The sequence below is a fragment of the Chinchilla lanigera genome, unplaced genomic scaffold, assembly GCF_000276665.1.
Source record: "Chinchilla lanigera isolate Chin_1 unplaced genomic scaffold, ChiLan1.0 scaffold00064, whole genome shotgun sequence".
Classification (NCBI taxonomy): domain Eukaryota; kingdom Metazoa; phylum Chordata; class Mammalia; order Rodentia; family Chinchillidae; genus Chinchilla; species Chinchilla lanigera.
This window is the reverse complement of record NW_004955465.1, coordinates 3,634,506-3,646,278: the sequence shown is the minus strand read 5'-3', so window position 1 is coordinate 3,646,278 and position 11,773 is coordinate 3,634,506. Positions and strand designations below refer to the sequence as shown.

Genomic DNA, 11,773 nt, shown 5'->3' with positions numbered 1-11,773 from the left:
GTTTTTATCCAATGAATACTTACAACCTGAGCAATTATGAAATTACTGCCATAACCATAAATGAAACGCTGCTTTGTTCTCTGTGAAAAAGAGCACGCAAGGCCAAGGAAATGTCGAAGCAGCAGCAGTACTGTTACTTAGTTGTGTGGTCTTGAAAGTCACTTTTCTGTACCTAGCTCAGCACTTATGCAACCTATAGTTAAGACTGAAACAGTGATGTTATCCTTGATGAGGCATTACTCTCTTTGAAAATTTAGATAAATTTTATCAACTATTTCTGTTCCCCCCTCCACCTCCAGTATTGGGAATTGAGCCCACGACCTCACGCTTGCCAGGCAGGCGCTGTGCCGCTGAGCTAAATCCCCAGCCACCTATCAATGCTTTCTTCTAACAACGTACATCCACAATTTTGCAAATAATTTCTAGGGATTCAGAACTCCTGGAATTTATCCACAAGTCGCCTCCTTTCCCCAACATTTGGCCTGCATGCTAGGTCTTCTGAGCTCTGATATTGGTTCCACCACTTTCTATTTCAGTAAAAATCACTTTGGGGTACATACATGGTGCCTGCACAGTGGCTTCCATTCCCTAGGTTACACTGACAACGCATCAAAAGGTAAAATCGTTTCTCTAAACGCAAACACGAATTAAAACGCCCCGAATTAAATACAGAAGACGCCCAGAACACCAGGGAAAAGGGCCTAAGCACGGAAGGATTTTATGACAGTTCAAACAGGGCATTTAAGTCTTGCCCGGGACGGATGCACTAACCCTACGGTGTTTACGAGAACTATTCGAGGTAATACCACTGCATTGAGACGCGGGACAGCAGCTGTGATTTGTAACGCATCCCTCCATCTCTGATCTTATGAAAATCTCGAACGTGAAAGCTGTTTGCTCTTTTTAATCCCCTAACGGAGTTAGATGACCAGGTGAAGCTGGGCGAAACGCAAGAAGACTTCCTTCTGGATCGCTCGCGACGGGCGCCCGCGTCCGCCCTCGGGCAGTCCGCCCTTTACAGCCCTCAGCTGAGCGGTCCTCCTCCCCTCCAGGACGAGCCCTGTCGCAGGCCGATCCGACCCTAGGGACGCCTCGTGCGCCACGTGGCAGGAAGGCTGCAGCGCAGGACGCGACCCGCCGGGGTCCCGAGTTCAGCCTCGCGCATCCGCGCCTATGGCTGCGGACCCGACAGTGACACCCGAACCCTAAATCCCCCTGCTTTCCCTGCAGCTCAACAAAAGCGCCTTTTACGCCTTCTTGCACAAAAAAGAAACTTAACCCTTAACCCCTTCTCCCAGTGCGCTAGACCCGGACTAGCCTCTCCCCTGCAGCAGAAGCCGCAGCCCAGCGGCACCGAGGCTGGTCCCGCCCCTTCCTTGAAGTTCCGGAAATGGGGGCCTCGCGCAGAGGATGTCCCGCCCCCCTCCCTTTAGGCCCGCCCAGCTCATGGCGTCCTAGAATTTGCCTGCTTATTCCTTTTTTTAAAATTTTATTTTATTTTATTTTTTTATTTATTGTAATGAGAAACTACTCTGCTGGTATCCTTTCTCATTCTCTGCCTGGAAAGTTTACGGCGCTGAAACTGTTTCCTTGTATACAGGCAACCCTGCGAGGTGACGTACAATTTGGGCGCCGGCACAGCAAGGACCCCTCCCTTCCCTTCGCTTGAGGTTCTGTCGCCCGGCCGGCGGGGAGGCGCGCGCGCTGCGAATGGAGCTGGTGGCTGGCAGCTACGAGCAGATCCTTTTTGGGTTCACTGTACACCCGGACCCTAAGGCGAGTGGCGACCACGAGGTAAGATGCGGCGAGCGGAGGGGTTGCCGGGGAGGGGCGGGACGAGGCCCATGCGGCCGAGGTAAACGCTCCGGCCGTGCTGTTTATTCCAGTCCGAGTCCCTGGGCTGCTTGGTGAACCGTTCTCCGGCTTTGCCCAAAGACCATTTAAACACGGATAGGCGTTCTGCAAAATGCCGCGTAATATCCGCCTACTGCAGTTAGCAGTTTTGGCATACCCGTCACCTAAGACATTTGTCGTGTCTGCGTGGAAACATTCAAAATTCTCTTTACTGGTTCACTTAAATTGTACAATTAATTGTCAGCCAGTTATCCTATGACGCCAGAAAACTCGGCGAGTCAGCCCTATCCACCTGCACACCTCTGCCCGTTAAGCATCCTCTCTGTCTTGTAGTCCCCACTATTGTGCTACTTTTGGGAAGTCAGCTTTTTTGGTTTTCCCGAAGGGCATTTGCTCTTAGCTAATTTATAAAATGAGAATAACTAGGAGTCGCGTGCCTGCAGTCCCAGCTGTCGGGAGGCTGAGGCAGGAGGGTCGCTGCGAGTTCGAGCCCAGCCTGTGCTACGTATTGAGTCCGGGGCACCCTGAACTACATAGCGAGACCCTGTTTAAAAGAAAAGAATAACTATATTTGCCTCACAGAGGATCGCTGTGAAAACTACTCTTTATGTGGAACATAGCAGTTTTACAATAAAATACGTTGAATAATAAAATCGCTTTGTAGGAGATACATACAGTACGTCTAATTGCTTCAGGAATAAAATAGTCCTGGTCTAGAAGTCAAGAGATCAGAAACCTCCTTATTGTCCTATCTACCACTTTGACAACTGTGTTAGCAGTGTACTTTTTTATTCTCCCATCGAGGAAAGTACTTACCATGTTCTGTAATTTATCTCCATGTTATGTGTCTCTCTCCTACAGCATTGCTTATCTTAGCAAAGTCTTTGCAGTCCGATCCACACTTCTGGGGACTTCTTACCCTCCCACCTACTCATGTTAAGTTCCCAGTAAATAATGTTAAGTTCCCAGTAAATAATGAATATATATCATTTGCTTTACCTAAGAGGAGTTGATGTTGATCAAAGCCATAACATTTTGTAAAATTCCAGGACAGAAATTTAGTGAAAGAGCAGGCTGATTTTTCATTAGATCCTGAATACCCACACTGGCTATCAACTTGTATCTGTAGTTCTTTTTTCCATGTGCAGAAATACCAGCTTCCTACATACTATGGGAGCATTTTGTGACTTTGTTTTTGACATGTAATAATGGTACATATTTATGGAATACACTATGTATTTACTTGTTTAATTTTTTTTGGTACCAGCAGTTGAACTCAGGACCTTACACTTGCGCCACTGAGCTATATATATCCCCAGTTCATACACTATGTATTTAAATAATTGTATACATTATATGATTGTCAGGGTAATTGATTCTCTAGGACTTATATTGGTTAATAATGGAAATATCCATATTGTGTTTTTCTTTATAGGACTTGTCATACTTACCTCTGTGTAACATCGTATTATTTTGTTTTATGTCTCTCCCATTGGTGCGGAAGCTCCATTAGAATAGGAGCTTCTTGTTCACTGATACATATCAGCTGCCTGAAGTGTTGCCAACCGCGTGGTTGAACTCATTATATGTCCCAGACTGGCCTCAAACTTGAAGCAGTCCTCCCACCTCAGCCTTCAGAGCACTGGGATGACAAGTGTGTGCCCAGTGGGTGGCACTTTAGTGTCCAGTCCTCTCTCTGTTCCTGGGTTCTGGAGTTAGGATTCCCAGCATTGATTTCCCACTTCCTTGCATTCATTAGTCACTTTTCGGGCTCTTTGCTTTGATCTGCGTATCACTGCATAGTGTGTTTTCCATTTGTAGGATCCAGTGGTAGTGTTTATGAATTGTAGACTGTGTTGCTAGACAGCTGTGACGTGACTGTGGTATTGATCATATGTTTTACCCGTCAGCAGAAATGGACTTCAGTGGCCGACTTCACTCACCACGCCCACACTGCCTCCTTGTCGGCAGTGGCTGTGAATAGTCGTTTTGTAGTCACTGGCAGCAAAGATGAAACAATTCATATATATGACATGAAAAAGAAGATAGAGCACGGGGCCCTGGTACATCACAACGGTAAGGACTGTGTCGTTAAGATAGTACTGGAGGTGTTATGACTTCAGTATTTGACTTAGTTGGACTTCTATCACAACGGTAAGGATTGTATCGTTAAGATAGTATTGGCAGTGTTATGACTTCAGTATTTGACTTAATTGGACTTTTTAGTATGTCTTATGTAGCATATTTTTTGTTAGATTTACACTGCTCACAGTCCTGTTGGGAGATAGGAAGTATCTTCTCTGTGTTTTAGTGTCACTCACCTCATAGCCTGGGCACTGTTAGCACGTAAGACCTTAGGTATACAGGACAGGTCCACAGCAGGCAGAGGTCACTGAAGTTGAGGTAATTCCCACCCATGGTTGCGTTCTCCACAGTGATGGTGAAGTTGCCTGGCTGGATTAAGGGGTAGAAAAACTATAGGTAATTTTTTCCCCCTCAGGACTGAAATTTTCATGCTGTTTTCTTTGCATTTCCTAGGGGACAGAGATGAGGGGTTTAATACATGTTCAAGGAGGAAAAGGAAAGGGAGAGGTCACAACAGGATTAAGCTGGATGTGGCGGCACATGCCTGTAATCCCAGCACTCTGGGAACCTGACTTGGGGTGTGTGTCTCAGTGTGAATATCCTGGGTCAATCCTCAGTACCGCCAAATACATAAATAAGTTATATGCTTAGTTTGAGGAATGCAGCCCAAAAGGTTGGCTTCCCACAAAGACAGACAGATAAGACAGGTTCCCTTTTCCTATTCTTTTGTATCTTTCAAAGGTTCTATAGCAAGCATTTGTTTCTAGCCCTAAATTTAGAGTGATAAATGTTTGTTTCTGTTACATGGTCCTTAGATACTTCAGCAGGTGTCTTGCTGTTTAACAGAAACTGGGCTTTGAGTGATTTCAACATGACATTCCTTTTCCCCTCTTTTCTCTCTATCCTAGTTCATGCAAGGAGGGCTTCTTTGTCCCTTAGGCACGGCAGAAATAAGTAACACAAATGCAATATGTAACCCACTAACATTCAACAGTGAGAGAAGAACCTAGACATCAGGTGAGGGATGAGTGAAGTACGCCTCTTGGCTTCCTCCAGGCTTTGTATAAACCCTGGTTTTGTAGCAGTTGGGAATAGATGTGTTCTTCTGCAAGAAACAGAGGATAGACTCTGGGACGGGAAGCAGAAGGTGCAGGAAGGCAGAATTTCCGAAGTCAGAAATAGGATGTCAGGAAAGAGGAAGACATGGACAGAGACGGGTAGTGGCTTCTGCCTTAAGAAGGCGATACACAAACCCACGTACCTCTTAGCACTTTTGTTGCTTGCAAAATTATTAAAGAGCTTTGGCTTTTTCAATAAAAAGTATAGTGCAAAGAACTGTGTCTTAGTTACTTTTCTCGTTGCTGAGACAAAAGACCTGACGCCCAGAGTTAAAGGGGGAAAGGTTTATTTAGCTCACAGTTTGTAGAGGTTTCAGTTCATAATCAGCTGGTTCCAAGGCAGGGTGGCTTGGCAGAGGGGCAGCAGTTTGTGGTGGTTGAAGATAGCAAGAGCGACAAGAGGGGCAGAAAGACTCTTTTTGTCCCCTATATTGTATGCAGGCTACTTGCCCTAGGGCAGATATAGCACTCACGCCCTTAATGCTAGCCAGAATTACGCCAAAGCAATCGGTGGACTGATTTACTAGTCACACAGCTTTTCCCAGCATCACACACTGTAGATCCAGCCACCTCTTAAAAAGCCCTATGACCACATGAGGCTTTGGGGAGACATCTAGACACAAACCGTAACTGACTGGGAGGTGCACAGGGAGAGAATATTGACCCGGGGTTTCACTTGTGTCCTGTAGAGGACCATGCAGTAAATAGGCTTTCTAGACTGTGTGGCCTGTGTTCCAGTTGCTCAGCTCTGTCGTTGTTGTGTAAAAGTAGCTTTGTGTACTTTAACTGAATGAACTGTGGCGTTTTCCAGTAAAATTGTGTTTGAGGAAACACCGCCAGCCGGAGTGGGGCCGGTAGGCAGTGGGTGGTGGACCCCTGAGCTGTGCACAGGTGCACGGAGTCACACAGACTAAAAGGAACGGGCAGCTTTCCTGGCGGGTAAGAGTGTTACATGGGGACTGCCTTGGGGCTAGAGGAATGTGATACTTTTCCGGCACCTCACTCCCATCTTTTCATATTTGATGCACGTGGGGATTGCGGGGAGATCCATGTGTCAGTTTAACTGTCCTAGGAAATTCTCAGGACAGTGAAAGAGGAGTGAGTAGAAGGCCAATCCCAGCAGCTGCGAGCAGACAGCATCTGGATTTGCGCACCCAGTGAACTGGGGAGCAGTGCGTTTTGTTTGACTCCAGCTCTAATATCGGAGTCTCACTGGTGACAGAGACAAGAGAACAAGCTGATGAGCTTCCATCTGTGTCTCTGCGGCTGAGCTGCATCGCGAGCCCAGTGCTTTACTCGCTGTAGCACCGGCTTCCGAGCGGAAGTGGAGCTGCGCTCCGAGCGAGTGTAATTTGCCTCTCCTGGTCTTTTCCCAGGCACGATAACTTGCCTGAAGTTCTACGGCAACAGGCACTTGGTCAGCGGAGCCGAGGACGGGCTCATCTGTGTCTGGGATGCGAAGAAGTGGGAGTGCTTAAAGTCCATGAAAGCTCACAAGTGAGTCGGATCTTCCCACAGCATTCTCCCCGCCGCCAAGTTGGGAGCTAACTGTTGATTTCGTTTTAGAGGACGTGTGACCTTCCTCTCCATTCACCCGTCTGGCAAGTTGGCCCTGTCTGTCGGCACAGATAAGACACTGAGGTAGGTCATTCATGCCCGAAAGCGTGTTTGCCGGGTTGTGTGTCTGCCATGATGATTAGATACTGCCTGTGTTGTTCCACAGTTTTCAACCATTTAAAGACAGTGATACCGGGGAAGGGTAGAAAGACAGCTAATGACCCGTGTCATAATGGTAGTGTGAGAAAGGACCTGCATTCGAACAGGCACTAACGTTCCTGTTGTCCTAAAGTGTGAACCAAGGAGGAGGGTAGTCTAAGATGAAATGGTTGAGGAGATGAAACCTTTTGAAAGTGCAGTAGGCAGAACATGTTAAATGTGTGTGGGAACACAGTGGACTTTACCCCTGGAATGTCGGCACTCTGGGAGACCGAGGAAGGCGGGTTGTAGGTTCAAATCTAGCCTGGGCAGGCTTTTGAGATCCTGTCTCAAAATATAAAAAAGCAGTGGACTGGGGATGTAGCTTAGTGCAAAGGCCTGGGAATCGATCCCCAGAACTGGGAAGAAGGGGAAAAAATCAATACATTGCTGTAATGAAAATGGCAGGTTCTTAGTAGCCAGCTTTGGTAAAATTGTCATTCATTTTGCTTATGCTTTGCCACTTAGTACGTCAGTTGATGATCATCCCAAAAGCAAGCTTCTTGTTTTACAGAACATGGAATCTTGTGGAGGGAAGATCAGCTTTCATCAAAAATATAAAACAAAGTGAGTATTTTTGTCCAGTAAACTAATGGAACACAAATGTTCACAAACATTCTTATGCGTATGTGTACACAAGTTTATTTTCTATATGCCGGTACTGTTTCCTGTGAAAGCCATGTTTCTAGTGACTTTCTTTTCCCATTTTCTGAGTCAGTTCCTCTTGTGGCTCTGCACGAGCCAGTGCTGATTTTCAATCATTGTTTTTGTGTTGGCGCCAGTAACCGAACTCAGGACCTTGCACTTGCCAGGCAGGCGCTGTGCCGCTGAGCTAGATCCCCAGCCCAATCGTTGAGTTAACTTGCAAATATATAACATAAATTTGTCATGAAGATCAAATAGAAAAATAGATATGAAAATGCAGTGTAAATATTGGCTATTTTTATTACTGTGATCATTTTGTTTCTCTGTTTATAAAGTAAATCTTGCTTTTATAACTTGCAGATGCTCACATAGTGGAATGGTCCCCGAGTGGGGAGAAATACGTGGTTGTCGTCCTAAATAAGATCGATGTCTACCAACTTCACACTGCGGCCATTAGCGGCACCATCACCAATGAAAAGCGGGTTTCTTCGGTCACCTTTCTTTCAGTAAGTAGTCAAAGTGAGTTGAGGGCCAGCCTGAACTGCATAGTGAGACCCTATCTCAAAAAGACAAAAAAAAAAAAAAATGAGTGGTGGGCCTTTGTAAAGGTCATCAGGACTGCCGACGCCGTCCTGGGCATCTTTCCTGTTCTTGCTCCTAGGACTCTGTCCTCGCAGTGGCTGGAGACGAAGAAGTGGTGAGGTTTTTTGACTGTGAATCGCTGGTGTGCCTCTGTGAGTTTAAAGCGCATGAGAACAGGTATTTTTACCAATTTTCTGTGTGTGTGTAAAGAATTAATGTTATGCATGTACAGGCGACAGTTTCAGAGAGCAGAGGGTTCTTATAACAACTGCAGAGACCATTAGAATGTGGATAAAGAATGTTCCTGGACTTTGCAATGCAGAAGTGATGGTGTGATCAAGACTGATCATTTGGATTTTTCACATAAACCTGTTAGAGTTGGAGCTTGAAATTAGGCGTATTTGAATAATAAAAAAACAACAACAGGGCCGCATGTATATAGCTCAATGGTAGAGCATCTGCCTAGCAGGCGGGAGGCTCTGAGTATCACCCCCAGTATCACACAAGCAGAGGTTCTCAACCATCCTGCTTTCTTTTAACCCCTCTTTCTTCCCCGTGTCCACGTCTTCCTTCCCATGCCTTCTTTCCCTCTGCAGGAAGAGTGAAGTAACATCAATTCCAATCTGAATGCTTTTTGTAGCCTAGAGAGTAGATACGGAGTCTCAGAGAAAGTTGTTCAGGATTGCTGTGCTCCCAAGTGACCGAGCTGGGCCAAACCAGCTCCTCAGATTTCAGTCTCTGCTTTCTCCACTGTGGTTTTTAAAAACATGTTAACATGCAGAGTTAAGCTTCACTGTGGTTCAGTCTGCATGTTTTTGTTCTTCTTTGTCTCAAATATTACTTCCCAAAGAACTTTTTCTGCAATGCCTGGGATTGAACCCCGGGCATTCGCACCCTCAGGGCCAGTCTTCATCCTCATCCCCATCACTCCTCCGCAGCTGTGCTATTTTAAAGCAGATTCCCGGTTTTGTGGGGTTTTAAGCCTGAAAGTAACATGATTTGGCTTCATTGAAAAACTGTTAGGGAGCAAAATGGGAAGCAGAAAGGCCAGTTGGGCGACACCGTAACCCAGAGAGAAAAGGCGCGTGACAGCAGCGGTGCCCCAGAGGTGAGGAAGGCGGCTGCTGGGAAGGGGCTCCGTTCTCTCATGTTCTTTCCTCGCAGAACTGAGAATGCTTGAGGCTGGAGACTGTTTCAGTCATACTGACTCTTTGCGATCACCCCGTTAGGCGTAGGTGCCTTCAGATTTTCCTCACGACACGGTGACGGTCAGTGTTACTGTGTTTTGGCCTGCAGATGACTCACCAACTAGCGGGTGTAGGAAAGCATAGTTACATTTGAAGACACCATTGAGCAGTTGGGGAATGTTTAAAGCACTGGAAAAGCAAGTGTGCCTAGAGAGGGCTGGGGAGATAGCTCAGCGGCACAGTGCCTGCCTGGCGGGCACAAGGTTCTGAGTTTGATTTCTGGTCCCAAAAAAAAAAGTGAGCATAGAGGTTTTAGTTTTTGCTTTATACATACTTTTGTGATGGTACCACGTGGCCTGGAACTGACGATCTTTTGTGGCGTTCATGTTTCTATCGTAGGGTGAAAGATATGTTCAGTTTTGAAATCCCAGAGCATCACGTTCTTGTCACAGCATCGAGTGATGGTTTCATCAAAATGTGGAAGCTTAAGCCCGAGAAGGTCAGTGCCTCAGTGTAGGATGAGTACACTGTCACCCAACTTCTGCTGCCAGCATCTTTTCGTTAAGTGAAGCCGAGTACCTTGTTGTAAGACATCGATCTTTAATTTTTAAAAAATTTCTAGGCATGATTGATTGTCATGGTTTTAAAATCAGGATCCCCATAGAGCTGCCCGTGGGTTGGCATTTGTGAGTCTGAGCGGAGAGCAATCCGCCGTCTACTCTTCCGGTCAGAAAAGTTTACTTGCTCTCTGAGGTGCGAGGGTTCTCCACAAGATATTAGGTAGAAACAGCACCATTGCCGCACCGGATCAGTAACGTCCAGGTTGACTGTGGAACTAACGTTAGTTCTCCGAAGTCTCTTTATAGTCCAGTTTATTAATCCCTCGTCTCACACACATTCTATGAATATGGTTTGTTGGATACTACTTTATACAAGCTTCTTCGGCTTTTTAGGCCCTAGAAATGAATGAGAAATACTCCATAGCCTTTGAATTGATCATTTCTGGTTACACCTCATATTGACCTCAGAACACTCATCAACCCAGTCATAAACCAGGAGAGTAGACTACTTCTAGACGTGTGTCTCATGTTCAGGGAAATACAGAGGAGCGTCGCCTGCTCTGAGGTCACATTCTGAGGGCTGTGTCGAGGCAGTTTCATTGCTGAGAACACGGTAGAAGCGCTCACACCCTGGTGCAGCGTGTGGCTGTGGGTGTGGGCCGTGCATCTGCCTCTGTCATTGCCTGAAACGCTGCTCTGCGGTGCACGGCTATAATAAATTTCAATTCATGGTAACTTGGTTATGGAAAAAGAAAAGTGCCCCGAATTCTCTTGTTACCTACACTGTATTTTTCCCCTCTTCTTTTAGAGTGTTCCGCCATCTTTACTCTGTGGAGTGAACACTAAGGCCAGGCTGACGTGTCTCGGAGTGTGGTTAGACAGAGAGGCAGACGCGAGAGAGAGCCTGCGTCCCACAGCAGAGCCTTCCCCTGGTAAATGAAGTTGGGCAGTTTTTAAAAGTTGATCGCTCTTGACCTCTTGAATTGTTGAAGTGGAAGCTGTCCAGATAGCTTCATTTTGTTGTCAGCCTCTGTGTATTTTACTCAAAGAGGGGGCAGCAGTCTTTACAGGCACTGTCTGTTGTGTTTCAGTAAGTAAAGAAGAGCGGTCCAGGATGAGCGAAAAGGACCCTGACGTGCAGGAGGTGGCAGCGTCATTACCCAGGTTGCAGAAGTGTGGCTTAGCTGGTGACAGTGAGAAGCCAGCAAGAGGGAGCAGCCTCGTGTCAGGCAAGAGGAAGAAGGTGGAAATGTTGGAAAAGAGGAAGAGAAAAAAGAAGAAAATATAACACACAGTGAATCCCAGATTTCTCCTCCTCCAAAGAATTTTTAGACAGAATTGTCATTTTCAAGTATTATATCTACATTTTTTTTTTTCCTGAGCAAAAGCAAGGAATTTTTTCTACTGGAGAAAATGTATAGCTTTTAAAGAAACCACTTTGAGGTGGGTTTTTGTTTTTAACTGATAAAATTATTTTTGACAGATGAAATGAAGTATATATCATGGGTTTGGGTTGGTCATGCACACCTGTAATCTCGGCACTCTGGCCCGCAGGAGGATTGAAAGTTTGAGACCAGCCTGGGCAACTTAATGACTTAGGGGGAACTTGTGTCAAAAAATAATAATAATAATACAAAGGGTTAGGGATAGTGGCTCAGTGTGAAGACCTTGGTACTTTTAAGTACCAATACTGCCTCCCCCAAAGACTCATAATAGTTTATAATATGTATAAACATAGTTTATAAACATAGTTTATAATTATGTATAATTTTTTGTTGTGCAAAGCAAAGAAAGGTCTTTCTCATTTATCCATGTAATTTAAAATAATGTAAAGTCTTGAAACTTTTTTGGTGTGATGCTGGGGATGGAACTCAGGGCCTTTCATCTGTTAGGTAAGTGGTCTTCTCCCGATCTACCCCTCAGTCCTGTCACCACTTTTTAACCAGAGGCAGACTGCTTTCACTCAGTGTCTCGGTTACTTTTCTCT

At 45.7% G+C, this 11,773-nt stretch overlaps 1 protein-coding gene across 1 annotated transcript; it reads left to right on the top strand.

Annotated features, from left to right (window-relative positions):
• Nucleotides 1-1,640: 1,640 nt before the first annotated feature.
• Nucleotides 1,641-11,275, top strand: Pak1ip1 (PAK1 interacting protein 1). Its single transcript, XM_005398836.2, has 10 exons — nucleotides 1,641-1,794; nucleotides 3,768-3,930; nucleotides 6,434-6,554; nucleotides 6,624-6,698; nucleotides 7,327-7,379; nucleotides 7,818-7,963; nucleotides 8,119-8,216; nucleotides 9,626-9,725; nucleotides 10,595-10,718; nucleotides 10,878-11,275. The coding sequence occupies exons 1-10, from the start codon at nucleotides 1,711-1,713 to the stop codon at nucleotides 11,072-11,074; spliced, it is 1,161 nt and encodes a 386-aa protein (XP_005398893.1). The 5' UTR covers nucleotides 1,641-1,710; the 3' UTR covers nucleotides 11,075-11,275.
• Nucleotides 11,276-11,773: the final 498 nt, after the last annotated feature.

What these genes read in the sequence shown, in the direction of transcription:
- Pak1ip1 (XM_005398836.2), top strand. Translation starts at nt 1,711, where the DNA reads ATGGAGCTGGTGGCTGGCAGCTACGAGCAGATCCTTTTTGGGTTCACT. An exon ending in CATCAAAAATATAAAACAAA is followed by an intron (nt 7,380 to 7,817) that starts GTGAGTATTTTT and finishes TATAACTTGCAG; the next exon opens with ATGCTCACATAGTGGAATGG. An exon ending in CTTCGGTCACCTTTCTTTCA is followed by an intron (nt 7,964 to 8,118) that starts GTAAGTAGTCAA and finishes TCTTGCTCCTAG; the next exon opens with GACTCTGTCCTCGCAGTGGC.